Below are 16,427 nucleotides of genomic sequence, written 5' to 3'. Positions count from 1 at the left end.
CGGGTCATCAGTCACTACATATACAGCCCAGATACAGAGAAGGAAGCCGGGTCATCCGTCACTACATATACAGAGCAGATACAGAGAAGGAAGCCGGGTCATCAGTCACTACATATACAGCCCAGATACAGGGAAGGAAGCCGGGTCATCAGTCACTACATATACAGCCCAGATACAGGGAAGGAAGCCGGGTCATCCGTCACTACATATACAGCCCAGATACAGGGAAGGAAGCCGGGTCATCAGTCACTACATATGCAGCCCAGATACAGGGAAGGAAACATGGTCATCCGTCACTACATATACAGCCCAGATACAGGGAAGGAAGCCGGGTCATCAGTCACTACATATACAGAGCAGATACAGGGAGGGAAGCCGGGTCATCAGTCACTACATATACAGCCCAGATACAGGGAAGGAAGCCGGGTCATCCGTCACTACATATACAGAGCAGATACAGAGAAGGAAGCCGGGTCATCAGTCACTACATATACAGCCCAGATACAGGGAAGGAAGCCGGGTCATCCGTCACTACATATACAGCCCAGATACAGGGAAGGAAGCCGGGTCATCAGTCACTACATATACAGCCCAGATACAGAGAAGGAAGCCGGGTCATCCGTCACTACATATACAGAGCAGATACAGAGAAGGAAGCCGGGTCATCAGTCACTACATATACAGCCCAGATACAGGGAAGGAAGCTGGGTCATCAGTCACTACATATACAGAGCAGGAAGCCGGGTCATCAGTCACTACATATACAGCCCAGATACAGGGAAGGAAGCCGGGTCATCAGTCACTACATATACAGCCCAGATACAGGGAAGGAAACAGGGTCATCCGTCACTACATATACAGCCCAGATACAGGGAAGGAAGCCGGGTCATCAGTCACTACATATACAGAGCAGATACAGGGAGGGAAGCCGGGTCATCCGTCACTACATATACAGCCCAGATACAGGGAAGGAAGCCGGGTCATCAGTCACTACATATACAGCCCAGATACAGAGAAGGAAGCCGGGTCATCCGTCACTACATATACAGAGCAGATACAGAGAAGGAAGCCGGGTCATCAGTCACTACATATACAGCCCAGATACAGGGAAGGAAGCCGGGTCATCCGTCACTACATATACAGAGCAGATACAGGGAAGGAAGCTGGGTCATCAGTCACTACATATACAGAGCAGGAAGCCGGGTCATCAGTCACTACATATACAGCCCAGATACAGGGAAGGAAGCCGGGTCATCAGTCACTACATATACAGCCCAGATACAGGGAAGGAAACAGGGTCATCCGTCACTACATATACAGCCCAGATACAGGGAAGGAAGCCGGGTCATCAGTCACTACATATACAGCCCAGATACAGGGAAGGAAGCCGGGTCATCAGTCACTACATATACAGAGCAGATACAGGGAGGGAAGCCGGGTCATCAGTCACTACATATACAGAGCAGGAAGCCGGGTCATCAGTCACTACATATACAGCCCAGATACAGGGAAGGAAACAGGGTCATCCGTCACTACATATACAGCCCAGATACAGGGAAGGAAGCCGGGTCATCAGTCACTACATATACAGAGCAGATACAGGGAGGGAAGCCGGGTCATCAGTCACTACATATACAGAACAGATACAGGGAAGGAATCCGGGTCATCCGTCACTACATATACAGCCCAGATACAGGGAAGGAAACAGGGTCATCCGTCACTACATATACAGAGGAGATACAGGGAAGGAAGCCGGGTCATCAGTCACTACATATACAGAGCAGATACAGGGAGGGAAGCCGGGTCATCAGTCACTACATATACAGAGCAGATACAGGGAGGGAAGCCGGGTCATCAGTCACTACATATACAGAGCAGATACAGGGAGGGAAGCCGGGTCATCAGTCACTACATATACAGAGCAGATACAGGGAGGGAAGCCGGGTCATCAGTCACTACATATACAGAGCAGATACAGGGAGGGAAGCCGGGTCATCAGTCACTACTGGTGTGCTGGTAAAAGGGGAAAAAAAAAAAAAAAAAAAAAACCTCTTAAATCTTCTTCCTGAGCGAGTGTGAACGAGCTGAGTGTGACCTGAGCGCAAGTGCGAACTGTGGTAAGTGTGTGACTTGAAATTCAGTGACTTTAGATTCAGGGAGTTTCCAAGGGAGGTCTTACTGAATTGCTGTTATAGTAATACTTTTTATTTTTTTTTTTTTTTTTGTTTTAATTAATTTATTTTTGCTTATCTTATTGTCTGGTGCAATCCCCAGTAGGATGTGCTCCACTATTGCCAATGCCATCCAGTGCATGTCTTGCCGCATGTATGAAATCCTTGAACAGCCGGTGGAGGGTGCATACTGCTGTGCGAGATGTGAGCACGTTGTGCATTTGGAAGCCCAGATACTGGATGTAAATGTGCAGCTGGCAACACTGAGATCCATAGACAATGTGGAAAGGAGTCTTCTGCTCACTGAGCAGACGCTCAATGGGATAGATGAGGGGGGGATGCTAGGTTGGAGCTGCAGGACAATGAAGCAGCTAGCTGGGTGACAGTTAGAAGGCGGGGTAGAGGGAAGAGCGCCAGGGAGGCTAGTCCTGATCTGGCACACCCCAATAAGTTTGCTAAGTTGTCAGATGAGGGGAGTGTTAGTGCAGGAGTAGCACTGCTGCAGCAAGGCATGTCCTCTGAAAGCCGGAGGAGTGTCTGCTCCAGTAAGGGGGGGAAATAGGAGAGCAGGGCAGGCCAGACAGGTTCTGGTAGTGGGAGACTCAATTATTAGGGGAACAGATAGGATCCCTGTCTTTGTGACAGATTGCCCTCGGACGGTGTGCTGCCTACCTGGTGCTCGAGTCCGACACATCGCTGATCGGGTTGACAGATTACTGGGAGGGGCTGGAGAGGATCCAGCGGTCATGGTGCACATTGGCACAAATGACAAAGTTAGAGGTAGGTGGAAGGTCCTTAAAGATGATTTCAGGGAATTAGGCTGTAAGCTTAAAGCAAGGACCTCCAAGGTGGTATTTTCGGAAATACTTCCTGTACCACGTGCCACGCCAGAGAGGCAGCGGGAGATTAGGGAGGTTAATAAGTGGCTCAGGAATTGGTGTAGGAAGGAGGGGTTTGGGTTCCTGCAGAACTGGGCCGACTTCTCAGTTGGCTACAGGTTCTACGCTAGGGACGGGCTGCACCTCAATGGGGAGGGAGCAGCTGTGCTGGGGGAGAAAATGGCTAGAAGGTTGGAGGAGTGTTTAACCTAGGGACGGGGGGGGGGGGGGGGTATTCATTTTATAGGAGGGGAAGACAGTGCAGCTAGAGACCTGGGCACAAATAATGACATTGGGGGTGGAGGTGGCATGGGGGGTGGGGTTAGAACAGTTAATAATTTAAGAAAGAATAGAGGTACAGAGAGATACATAAAGTGCATATATACTAATGCCAGAAGCCTCACCAACAACATGGAGGAATTGGAGTTAATGTTGTTGGAGCATAATTCTGCCATGGTGGGGATATCTGAGACATGGCCGGACGAGAGCCGTGACCGGGGGATAATTTACAGGGCTATAGTCTGTTCAGAAATGACCGTACGAATAAGCGAGGGGGAGGGGGGTGCTTATATGTAAAATCATCCTTAAAACCCATCCTTCGTGATAATATATATGAATCTAATGAAAATGTAGAGTCCCTGTGGGTAGAGATAAGGGGAGGGGGGAAAAATAATAAAATTACTGATAGGGGTTTGTTATAAATCTCCAAAAATAATGGAAGCAACAGAGAATATCCTCATAAAGCAAATAGATGAAGCAGCGACTCAAGGAGAAGTCATTATTATGGGGGACTTCAACTACCCTGAAATATATTGGGGAACCGAAACCTGCAGTTCAGCAAAGGTGATAGGTGTCTGACAACTATGAGAGACAATCACCTTTCACAACTGGTTCAGGACCCAACAAGAGGGGGGCACTGCTAGACCTAATATTACCCCACAGGCCAGACCGCAGATCAGATATAAGGGTTGAGGGTCACTTTCATGTATCCTTTAATAAGATGTGTAGTAGAGGGGTTACAAGGACACTAAACTTCAGGAAGGCAAATTTCCACCGGATGAGAGATGATCTTGGTGCAATTAACTGGGATGATATCCTGAGACATAAAAATACACAAAGAAAATGGGAGACGTTTATTAGCATCCTGAATAGGACCTGTGCACAATATATACCGTATGGGAATAAACATGCGAGAAATAGGAGGAGACCACTATGGCTAAATAGAGCTGTAAGGGGCACAATAAGAGATAAAAAGAAAGCAGAGAATTACAGCAAGTAGGTAGTGATGAGGCATTAACTAAATACAGAAGATTAAATAAATTCTGTAAAAAGCAAATCAAGACAGCAAAGAATGAGACAGAGACTCATTGCCAGAGAAAGGAAAAATAATCCCAAAATATTCAACTACATAAATAGTAAGAAGCTAAAAAATGATAGTGTTGGTCCCCTTAAAAATAGTCTGGGTGAAATGGTGGATGAGGAAAAAGCCAATATGCTAAATGACTTTTTTTCAACAGTATTTACACAAGAAAATCCCATGACGGATAACACGATCAGGGATAAAAATTGTCCATTAAATGTCACCTGCTTAACCCAGCAGGAAGTACGGCGGCGTCTACAAATCACTAAAATTGACAAATCCCCGGGCCCGGATGGGATACACCCCCAAGTACTGCAGGAATTAAGCACAGTCATAGATAGACCATTATTTTTAATCTTTAAAGATTCCATAATAACAGGGTCTGTACCACAAGACTGGCGTATAGCAAATGTGGTGCCAATATTCAAAAAGGGGACAAAAACTGAACTTGGAAATTATAGGCCAGTAAATTTAACCTCAACTGTGGGTAAAATCCTGGAGGGTTTTCTAAGAGATACTATACTGGAGTATCTGGAGAAGAATAACCTTATGACCCAATATCAACATGGGTTTATGAGGGACCGTTCCTGTCAGACTAATCTGATAAGCTTTTATGAAGAGGTAAGTTCCGGTCTGGACCAAGGGAATGCAGTGGACGTGGTGTACATGGACTTTTCAAAAGCTTTTGATACGGTGCCACACAAAAGGTTGATACATAAAATGAGAACAATGGGGATAGGGGAAAATATGTGTAGGTGGGTTAAGAGCTGGCTCAGGGATAGGAAACAAAGGGTGGTTATTAATGGAGCACACTCGGACTGGGTCACGGTTAGCAGTGGGGTACCACAGGAGTCAGTATTGGGTACCACAAGGGTCAGTTTTGGGCCCGCTTCTTTTTAACATATTTATTAATGACCTTGTAGGGGGCATAGAGAGTAGAATTTCAATATTTGCAGATGACACTAAACTCTGCAGGGTAATTAATACATAGGAGGACAATTTTATATTACAGGAGGATTTATGTAAACTAGAAGCTTGGGCTGATAAATGGCAAATGAGCTTTAATGGGGATAAATGTAAGGTCATGCACTTGGGTAGAACGAACAAGTTGTATAATTATGTGCTTAATTGTAAAACACTGGGCAAAACAGTCACTGAAAAAGACCTGGGTGTATGGGTGGACGACAAACTCACATTTAGTGGCCAGAGTCAATCAGCTGCTGCAAAGGCAAATAAAATAATGGGATGCATTAAAAGAGGCATAGATGCTCATGAGGAGAACATAATTTTACCTCTATATAAGTCACTAGTGCGACCACACTTAGAATACTGTGTACAGTTCTGGTCTCTGGTGTATAAGAAAGACATAGCTGATCTGGAGCGGGTGCAGAGAAGAGCGACCAAGATTATTAGGGAACTAGGGGGTCTGCAATACCAAGACAGGTTATTACACTTGGGGTTATTTAGTTTGGAGAATCGAAGGCTTAGGGGTGATCTTATTATAATGTATAAATATATGTGGGGACAATACAAAGACCTTTCTAATGATCTTTTTACTCTTAGACCTGTGACGGGGACAAGGGGGCATCCTCTACGTCTGGAGGAAAGAAGGTTTAAGCATACTCACAGACGCGGATTCTTTACTGTAAGAGCAGTGAGACTATGGAACTCTCTGCCATATGATGTTGTAATGAGTGATTCACTACTAAAATTTAAGAAGGGACTGGATGCCTTTCTTGAAAAGTATAATATTACAGGGTATATACACTAGTCTCCTTAATATTGCGTTGATCCAGGGAGCTAGTCTGATTGCCGTATGTGGAGTCGGGAAGGAATTTTTTTCCCCAATGTGAAGCTTACTGTTGCCACATGGGGTTTTTTTGCCTTCCTCTGGATCAACATGTTAGGGCAAGTTAGGATAGGATATGGCTTGAACTAGATGGACTTAAAGTCTCCCTTCAACCTTAATAACTATGTTACATATACAGAGCAGATACAGGGAAGGAAGCCGGGTCATCCGTCACTACATATACAGCCCAGATACAGGGAAGGAAGCCGGGTCATCAGTCACTACATATACAGAGCAGATACAGGGAAGGAAGCCCGGTCATCAGTCACTACATATACAGAGCAGATACAGGGAAGGAAACAGGGTCATCAGTCACTACATATACAGCCCAGATACAGAGAAGTAAGCCGGGTCATCAGTCACTACATATACAGAGCAGATACAGGGAAGGAAACAGGGTCATCAGTCACTACATATACAGCCCAGATACAGGGAAGGAAACAGGGTCATCAGTCACTACATATACAGAGCAGATACAGGGAAGGAAACAGGGTCATCAGTCACTACATATACAGCCCAGATACAGGGAAGGAAGCCGGGTCATCCGTCACTACATATACAGCCCAGATACAGGGAAGGAAGCCGGGTCGTCACTACATATACAGAGCAGATACAGGGAAGGAAACAGGGTCATCAGTCACTACATATACAGCACAGATACAGAGAAGAAAGCCGGGTCATCCGTCACTACATATACAGAGCAGATACAGGGAAGGAAGCCGGGTCATCCGTCACTACATATACAGCCCAGATACAGGGAAGGAAGCCGGGTCATCAGTCACTACATATACAGCCCAGATACAGGGAAGGAAGCCGGGTCATCAGTCACTACATATACAGCCCAGATACAGGGAAGGAAGCCGGGTCATCAGTCACTACATATACAGCCCAGATACAGGGAAGGAAGCCGGGTCATCAGTCACTACATATACAGCCCAGATACAGGGAAGGAAGCCGGGTCATCAGTCACTACATATACAGCCCAGATACAGGGAAGGAAGCCGGGTCATCCGTCACTACATATACAGCCCAGATACAGGGAAGGAAGCCGGGTCATCAGTCACTACATATACAGCCCAGATACAGGGAAGGAAGCCGGGTCATCAGTCACTACATATACAGCCCAGATACAGGGAAGGAAGCCGGGTCATCAGTCACTACATATACAGAGCAGATACAGGGAAGGAAACAGGGTCATCAGTCACTACATATACAGAGCAGATACAGGGAAGGAAGCCGGGTCATCAGTCACTACATATACAGCCCAGATACAGGGAAGGAAGCCGGGTCATCAGTCACTACATATACAGCCCAGATACAGGGAAGGAAGCCGGGTCATCAGTCACTACATATACAGGGAAGGAAACAGGGTCATCAGTCACTACATATACAGAGCAGATACAGGGAAGGAAACAGGGTCATCAGTCACTACATACACAGCGCAGATACAGAGAAGAAAGCCGGGTCATCAGTCACTACATATACAGCCCAGATACAGGGAAGGAAACAGGGTCATCAGTCACTACATACACAGCGCAGATACAGAGAAGGAAGCCGGGTCATCAGTCACTACATATACAGAGCAGATACAGGGAAGGAAACAGGGTCATCAGTCACTACATATACAGAGCAGATACAGGGAAGGAATCCGGGTCATCAGTCACTACATATACAGAGCAGATACAGGGAAGGAAGCCTGGTCATCAGTCACTACATATACAGAACAGATACAGGGAAGGAATCCGGGTCATCAGTCACTACATATACAGCCCAGATACAGGGAAGGAAGCCGGGTCATCAGTCACTACATATACAGAGCAGATACAGGGAAGGAAGCCGGGTCATCCGTCACTACATATACAGCGCAGATAGAGGGAAGGGAGCCGGGTCATCAGTCACTACATATACAGCCCAGATACAGGGAAGGAAGCCGGGTCATCAGTCACTACATATACAGCCCAGATACAGGGAAGGAAGCCGGGTCATCAGTCACTACATATACAGCCCAGATACAGGGAAGGAAGCCGGGTCATCAGTCACTACATATACAGCACAGATACAGGGAAGGATGTCGGGTCATCCGTCACTACATATACAGCACAGATACAGGGAAGGAAACAGGGTCATCAGTCACTACATATACAGCACAGATACAGGGAAGGAAGCCGGGTCATCCGTCACTACATATACAGAGCAGATACAGGGAAGGAAGCCGGGTCATCCGTCACTACATATACAGTGCAGATACAGGGAAGGAAGCCGGGTCATCAGTCACTACATATACAGCACAGTGTTATGAATGAGTCACCGTAGGAGGCAAAAGCAGAAATACAAGCTAAGTCCAGAAAACCAGAGAAGTTGGCAACTATCAGATTGCAGACCCCTGAACCTATCAACACAACTAGCAGTAGCCATGGGGGGTTCCTACGATGCCCTAGACCCCTCGATCACAGCCGGAGAATTACATAGGCCTAAAGAAAGGGGAAATCTAAACTGCCCCAGAGCAGACCCCAAAGCAATAGGCAGCCCCCAACATATAATGACGGTGAAGCAAGATGAAAATACTAACAGACAGAAAGATAGACTGAGCAAAGACGGGGCCCAAAACTACCTAGATAGGAAAGGACAGGAAGGCTGCTGTCTGCAATCTGCCAAAACCCTATCAAAGACATAAGCCAACAAGCTATGAAAAAGGCCCTGAAGCAGCTAGGCTTCAAAAACTAAACCAGCACTCAGGTATTTTCAGAAGACAGAGCTAAATGAATTCAGCACACCCCAGCAGGGAATGGCAGAAATCCAGAAAAACAAAGCAAAACAAAGTCAAAGCACCAAAGCAAAAGGCCGAGCAGCAAACTTAGCTTTAGAGGAACAGGAATTCAGACTGGTCTCCAAGGATCCCACAGAGAAATCACCCGGAGGGCAGAAGGGCGTCGGCAGCCTTATATCCAGTCAGTAACTCCACTCAGCCAGTCATCATCATCAGCCTCAGATGTTTGATAATCAGGCTCACTAACTTTCTTTACCAGAAGAGGGAGTTCCTCGGGCCTCAGTAATGAAGGGGATAATGAACTCACAACAGCACAGATACAGGGAAAGAAGCCGGGTCATCAGTCACTACATATACAGAGCAGATACAGGGAAGGAAGCCGGGTCATCAGTCACTACATATACAGCCCAGACACCGGGAAGGAAGCCGGGTCATCCGTCACTACATATACAGAGCAGATACAGGGAAGGAAGCCGGGTCATCACTACATATACAGAGCAGATACAGAGAAGAAAGCCGGGTCATCCGTCACTACATATACAGCCCAGATACAGGGAAGGAAGCCGGGTCATCAGTCACTACATATACAGCCCAGATACAGGGAAGGAAGCCGGGTCATCAGTCACTACATATACAGAGCAGATACAGGGAAGGAAGCCGGGTCATCAGTCACTACATATACAGCGCAGATACGGCAGAGTCCCATACAGATACTGAGGGGGATAGGGGACCGTGAGCGGCGGCACAGAGCCCCATACTGACACGGAGGGGGATAGGGGACCGTGAGCGGCGGCACAGAACCCCATACAGACACGGAGGGGGGACAGGGGATAAGGGACCGTGAGCGGCGGCACAGAGTCCCATACAGACACGGAGGGGGATGGGGGAACGTGAGCGGCGGCACAGAACCCCATACAGACACGGAGGGGGATAGGGGAACGTGAGCGGCGGCACAGAGCCCCATACAGACACGGAGGGGGATAGGGGAACGTGAGCGGGGGCACAGAGCCCCATACAGACACGGAGGGGGATAGGGGAACGTGAGCGGGGGCACAGAGCCCCATACAGACACGGAGGGGGATAGGGGAACGTGAGCGGGGGCACAGAGCCCCATACAGACACGGAGGGGGATAGGGGGAACGTGAGCGGGGGCACAGAGTCCCATACAGACACGGAGGGGGATAGGGGGAACGTGAGCGGGGGCACAGAGTCCCATACAGACACGGAGGGGGATAGGGGAACGTGAGCGGCGGCACAGAGTCCCATACAGACACGGAGGGGGATAGGGGAACGTGAGCGGGGGCACAGAGCCCCATACAGACACGGAGGGGGATAGGGGAACGTGAGCGGGGGCACAGAGTCCAATTCAGATACGGAGGGGGCTAGGGGAACGTGAGCGGCGGCACAGAGTCCCATTCAGATACGGAGGGGGATAGGGGACCGTGAGCGGGGGCACAGAGTCCCATACAGACACGGAGGGGGATGGGGGAACGTGAGCGGCGGCACAGAACCCCATACAGACACGGAGGGGGATAGCGGAACGTGAGCGGCGGCACAGAGCCCCATACAGACACGGAGGGGGATAGGGGAACGTGAGCGGGGGCACAGAGCCCCATACAGACACGGAGGGGGATAGGGGAACGTGAGCGGGGGCACAGAGCCCCATACAGACACGGAGGGGGATAGGGGAACGTGAGCGGGGGCACAGAGCCCCATACAGACACGGAGGGGGATAGGGGAACGTGAGCGGGGGCACAGAGCCCCATACAGACACGGAGGGGGATAGGGGAACGTGAGCGGGGGCACAGAGTCCCATACAGACACGGAGGGGGATAGGGGAACGTGAGCGGGGGCACAGAGCCCCATACAGACACGGAGGGGGATAGGGGAACGTGAGCGGGGGCACAGAGTCCAATTCAGATACGGAGGGGGCTAGGGGAACGTGAGCGGCGGCACAGAGCCCCATACAGACACGGAGGGGGATAGGGGAACGTGAGCGGCGGCACAGAGCTCAGACCTCGGGCCCATCCACCCCCTGTAATGGAGACCGTGAGCTTGGACCCCTAACATCAGGATCTGACCCCAGAAATGTTCTTATGGATATAAGAGAAAAAGTCCCACAGACGCCTCCAGGAGCTGGAGAATCAGCGGAGCGGGGAACAACTGCAACACACACACGGTAAGGGGGACATTACCCGGGGAGACACACTACACGGGGGGGACATTCCTCACGGACATTCGTCTCCTCTCACCTCTTCTCCTCCTGGTTGGGCTCCGTTACTTCCGGCCCCAGGTATTGACGTCATCGCTGCGGTCACGTGGCTCTCAGGTTGTCTCAGGCGCTCAGCCCCTTTGCCGGTGTCATGTGTATGAGCGGGGCGGCGTCTCCCGGTCACTGCTCAGCTCTCCTCCCCCGGAACCTACATGCTGCTGACGGCTGCTACACCGGACAATTGCCAGTGTGACGCTGCGACTCACAGCAGCCAGTAACCGCTCAGCTTATAGAGCGCCACCTGCTGTGGTGATATGAGACCTGCACTGTGATTGGGCCAGCACCTCTGTACTTAAATAAAAGCTGTGCTGTGAATTGTTGAAATACTGGTGGAGGGGTGGGGTTATAAGCACAGTGCTGTGATTGGTTGGCTGTGGTAAGATATAAGCTGTGCTGTGATTGGCTGTTACACCACTGTGGTAAAATACAAGTTGCGCTGTGATTGGGTGACTGCTCTCTTTAGATATATATATATACTAGCTGAAGAGCCCGGCGCTGCCCGGACATAGTAACTAACTGTGGTTATAGCAAATTACAATTATCCTCCATCCCATCGTCCCGTGCCCATATACAGTTGTGGCCAAAAGTATTGACACCCCTGCAATTCTGTCAGACAGTTCTTTGGTCTTCTTTCTTTTCTCCATGCTCAATGTGGTACACACAAGGACACAGGACAGAGGTTGAGTCAACTTTAATCCATGTCAACTGGCTGCAAGTGTGATTTAGTTATTGCCAACACCTGTTAGGTGCCACAGGTAAGTTACAGGTGCTGTTAATTACACAAATTAGAGAAGCATCACAGGATTTTTCGAACAGTGCCAATACTTTTGTCCACCCTCTTTGTTATGTTTGGTGTGGAATTATATCCAATTTGGCTTTAGGACAATTATTTTTGTGTTTTTTCATTTAAGACAAATTAAATGAAGATAATAATACCAAAGAATTTGTGTTTGCAATCATTTTCAGGAAGAAACTGAGTATTATCTGACAGAATTGCAGGGGTGTCAATACTTTTGGCCACAACGGTACCAATCACACATCCTCCTTCCCATAGTCAACCATTGTGACATCACAATGAGCGGCGGCGGGGCTTGCTACACACACTGTTTCCCCATTATGTAGATAGGGGCAAAATTGGTGAAATAGAACACGCAGGGTTAAAATTTCGCCTCACAACATAGCCTAGGACGCTCTCTGGGTCCAGACGTGAGACTGTGCCTAGTTTTGTGAAAAATGAGGATGAATGACCTCATGGAGATCAACATCCGACACTGCGGAGACACCATCACGTGTTTCTCAACGCAGTGATTCTACAGCACTGCCCCCATCCCTTATGGGAAATATGCAAAAACATTGATGAACTCTGTGTTTCCTACACCACACTGATGAGGGGCAATACCCCGAAACAGCTGTCTGTGGATGGATACCATGTTTTGGCATAGGTGGTTTCCTTCATTGGAGACTGCCCTTCCCGTGGTTGTTCCTTCCCGGGGAAAGACCTGGCTGGTCATTGCTTGCGTTGAGAAACATGTGATGGTGTCTCCGCGGCTTCTGTTTTGCATGTTTTGCATATTTCCCATAAGGGATGGGGGCAGTGCTCTAGAATCACTGCGTTGAGAAACGTGATGGTGTCTCCGCAGTGTTGGATGTTGATCTCCATGAGTTCATTCATCCTCATTTTTCACAGTCTTCTACTAGGCATTGCTCCTACTGGCCAGTTTCCTACTCCACGCATTTCTTCGTTCTTCCTGCGTTCACGTAGTGTGTCCGCACTTGCGCATTGAAAAGGCCTCCGGCGCTTGTGCAGTATGCTTTGCCCAACTGTGGGCGAAGCATATAATCGGTACTGCGCATGCGCCGGTATTTTTCAGCGCGGTCTATGCCCCGGAAGTCTTCACACGCAGGACACTCTTCCTTGACGCCGGATGCATGCTTAAAAATACCGGCGCATGCGCAGCACCGATAATATGCTTTGCCCACAGCAAGCGCCGGAGGCCTTTTCAATGCGCAAGCGCGGAAACACTACGTGAACGCAGGAAGAAGAACGAAGAAGTGCATAGAGCATGACTGGGAGGGGGGAGTGGAAGTGCATTGAGCAGCAGGGTGGTGTGCTGGTAAAAGGGAAAAAAAAATCTTTTAAATCTGCCTGAGCGACTGTGAACGAGCTGAGTGTGACCTGAGCGTAAGTGCGAACTGTGGTAAGTGTGTGACTTGAGATTCAGTGAAGAGGTGTTTGGAAAACCTATAACAAATACCTGTGTGAGTTGCTGAATTGTATGTTGCTGAGCGCTTTCTACCTGTTCAATTTTTGGGGGGCTTGTTTAATCTATTTTTTCTCTCTACAGTGGCGTACCACAGGGGTCAGTATTGGGCCCGCTTCTTTTTAACATTTATTAATGACCTTGTAGGGGGCATAGAGAGTAGAATTTCCATATTTGCAGATGACACTAAACTCTGCAGGGTAATCAATACAGAGGAGGACGATTTTATATTACAGGAGGATTTATGTAAACTAGAAGCTTGGGCTGATAAATGGCAAATGAGCTTTAATGGGGATAAATGTAAGGTCATGCACTTGGGTAGAACGAACAAGTTGTATAATTATGTGCTTAATTGTAAAACTGTGCAAAACAGTCACTGAAAAAGACCTGGGTGTATGGGTGGACGACAAACTCACATTTAGTGGCCAGTGTCAGGCAGCTGCTGCAAAGGCAAATAAAATAATGGGATGCATTAAAAGAGGCATAGATGCTCATGAGAACATAATTTTAACTCTATATAAGTCACTAGTGCGACCACACTTAGAATACTGTGTACAGTTCTGGTCTCCGGTGTATGAGAAAGACATAGCTGAACTGGAGCGGGTGCAGAGAAGAGCGACCAAGGTTATTAGGGAACTAGGGGGTCTGCAATACCAAGACAGGTTATTACACTTGGGGTTATTCTTAGGGGTGATCTTATTACAATGTATAAATATATGCGGGGACAGTACAAAGACCTTTCTAATGATCTTTTTACTCTTAGACCTGTGACGGGGACAAGGGGGCATCCTCTACGTCTGGAGGAAAGAAGGTTTAAGCATACTCACAGACGCGGATTCTTTACTGTAAGAGCAGTGAGACTATTGAACTCTCTGCCATATGATGTTGTAATGAGTGATTCCCTACTAACATGTAAGAAGGGACTGGATGCCTTTCTTGAAAAGTATAATATTACAGGGTATATACACTAGTCTCCTTAATATTGCGTTGATCCAGGGAGCTAGTCTGATTGCCGTATGTGGAGTCGGGAAGGAATTTTTTTCTCCAATGTGAAGCTTACTGTTTGCCACATGGGGTTTTTTTGCCTTCCTCTGGATCAACATGTTAGGGCAAGTTAGGATAGGATATGGGTTGAACTAGATGGATTTAAAGTCTTCCTTCAACCTTAATAACTATGTTACTATGAATAAGCCCCGCCCATCGGACCGGACCACGGCGATTTACATACATTACAACCGAGATAAAAAAGGTATTTATGCATCAAAGGTGCGGGGTCAGGGGGGATCAAGAGTACTACTAGAATCCTTATGTAACACACAATTGAATGATATCACTAAAAATGGGTGACAGATTCCCTTTAATGTGATAATTTCTATTGTTGTATAGGGTAGTTTGGAGATGTCTGAAGAGTAACAAAGGAGTCTGGATGAGGACTGAGGAGTCTGGAGGAGGACAGGAGTCTGGAGGAGGACTGAGGAGTCTTGAGGAGGAGGACAGGAGTCTGGAGGAGGAGGACTGAGGAGTCTGGGCGGAAGAGGACTGAGGAGTCTGGGCGGAAGAGGACTGAGGAGTCTGGGCGGAAGAGGACTGAGGAGTCTGGGCGGAAGAGGACTGAGGAGTCTGGAGGAGGAGGACTGAGGAGTCTGGAGGAGGAGGACTGAGAAGTCTGGAGGAGGAGGACTGAGGAGTCTGGAGGAGGAAGACTGAGGAGTCTGGAGGATGACTGAGGAGTCTGGAGGAGGAGGACTGAGGAGTCTGGAGGAGGAGGAGGACTGAGGAGTCTGGAGGAGGAGGAGGACTGAGTCTGGAGGAGGAGGAGGACTGAGGAGTCTGGAGGAGGAGGACTGAGGAGTCTGGAGGAGGAGGACTGTGGAATCTGGGGAGTACTGGATAGACCGCAGAAGGAGCGAGGAGACTGGAAGAAGTTAGAGGAGTTTGAAGGAGGAACAGAGTGGACTGTGGGAGAACTGGGAGTGTCAGGCTGCTATTGAGGGAGGGCTTAATTAACCCTTCACGGTTGACCAAGTGATTTACAAATTAATCCACAGGGCGTTGCTAGAAAGTGGGAATGACCAGACGGAGACGGGGGTCTCTGTATGGGAGGATCAAGGCAGATCACTAATCCCGTTTATGATGCCAGCTCTTTTATAGTATTTTGCTTAATTATGCAAAGTGCCCATCTACCAATAACATCGTCGTGACACATTCACTTTATAAGCCAATAGTATTGCAAGAAAACCAGAAATTACATTCATGTCCCTAGCTACTTGACGTAGAGAATAGAACAATAGCACATTGATCAGGGTCTCATCTCTTATATCTTGTTCACACTGGAACAGTCTGGTTTCATAACAACTGTGAACTTTCCCCTAATTAAGTTACAAAATTTAACTCGTCAACAACAAGATGGCGTCGCAAGCACAAAAATGGATCCTGGAGAACAAGATGTCCCTTACATCTGAATGCTGTACTTCACATGATCACATTGGACTGGATCCTTGGCGCAGGGTTTCCTTGTATCAGAGTCACCCCCAGCCTGTACACATGGACCATACTGTAATCAGGCTTACATTAGCAGTCCTTGCCCTGTATCTGGTGGGGTCATGCTTGTCTTTGTTCCACTCTGCAGGGGACATCTCCAATGCACAAACTTGTACAGAGACTGCAGACTGGGTTTCTGGAATGTTCTTAAGGGCCTGTCACACTAAGTGATATCGCTATGTCTGATACTTACCTCCGACCGCTCCCCCGCTGGTAATCGCTGATCGCGCGAGAACATCCTGGACCGTTTCTCACCGTCAGCTTCCTGCTGTGACGACGAGCGACGCGTGGACGCGGGTGGGAGGACGTCAGGATCGCCTTGTCTGAC

General features: G+C 48.4%; 1 protein-coding gene across 5 annotated transcripts in view; it reads right to left on the bottom strand.

Annotated features, from left to right (window-relative positions):
- The window catches only part of LOC141075704 (probable N-acetyltransferase camello), a 69,595-nt gene extending 58,005 nt beyond the window's left edge, over positions 1 to 11,590 (bottom strand). Inside the window, exon 1 of one of the 5 annotated variants that reach the window (XM_073562837.1) lies at positions 11,278 to 11,590. In XM_073562837.1, the coding sequence (XP_073418938.1) occupies positions 11,278 to 11,331 (54 nt within the window). In that variant the 5' untranslated portion in view covers positions 11,332 to 11,590. The other 4 variants (XM_073562834.1, XM_073562836.1, XM_073562835.1 and 1 more) reach the window with 4 other exon arrangements.
- Positions 11,591 to 16,427: the final 4,837 nt, after the last annotated feature.

This window comes from Dendrobates tinctorius, unplaced genomic scaffold (genome assembly GCF_039654945.1).
Source record: "Dendrobates tinctorius isolate UK_male_01 unplaced genomic scaffold, ASM3965494v1 ptg000367l, whole genome shotgun sequence".
Classification (NCBI taxonomy): Eukaryota; Metazoa; Chordata; class Amphibia; order Anura; family Dendrobatidae; genus Dendrobates; species Dendrobates tinctorius.
The sequence above is the reverse complement of the archived record's forward strand: the minus strand, read 5'-3'. Positions and strand labels throughout refer to the sequence as shown.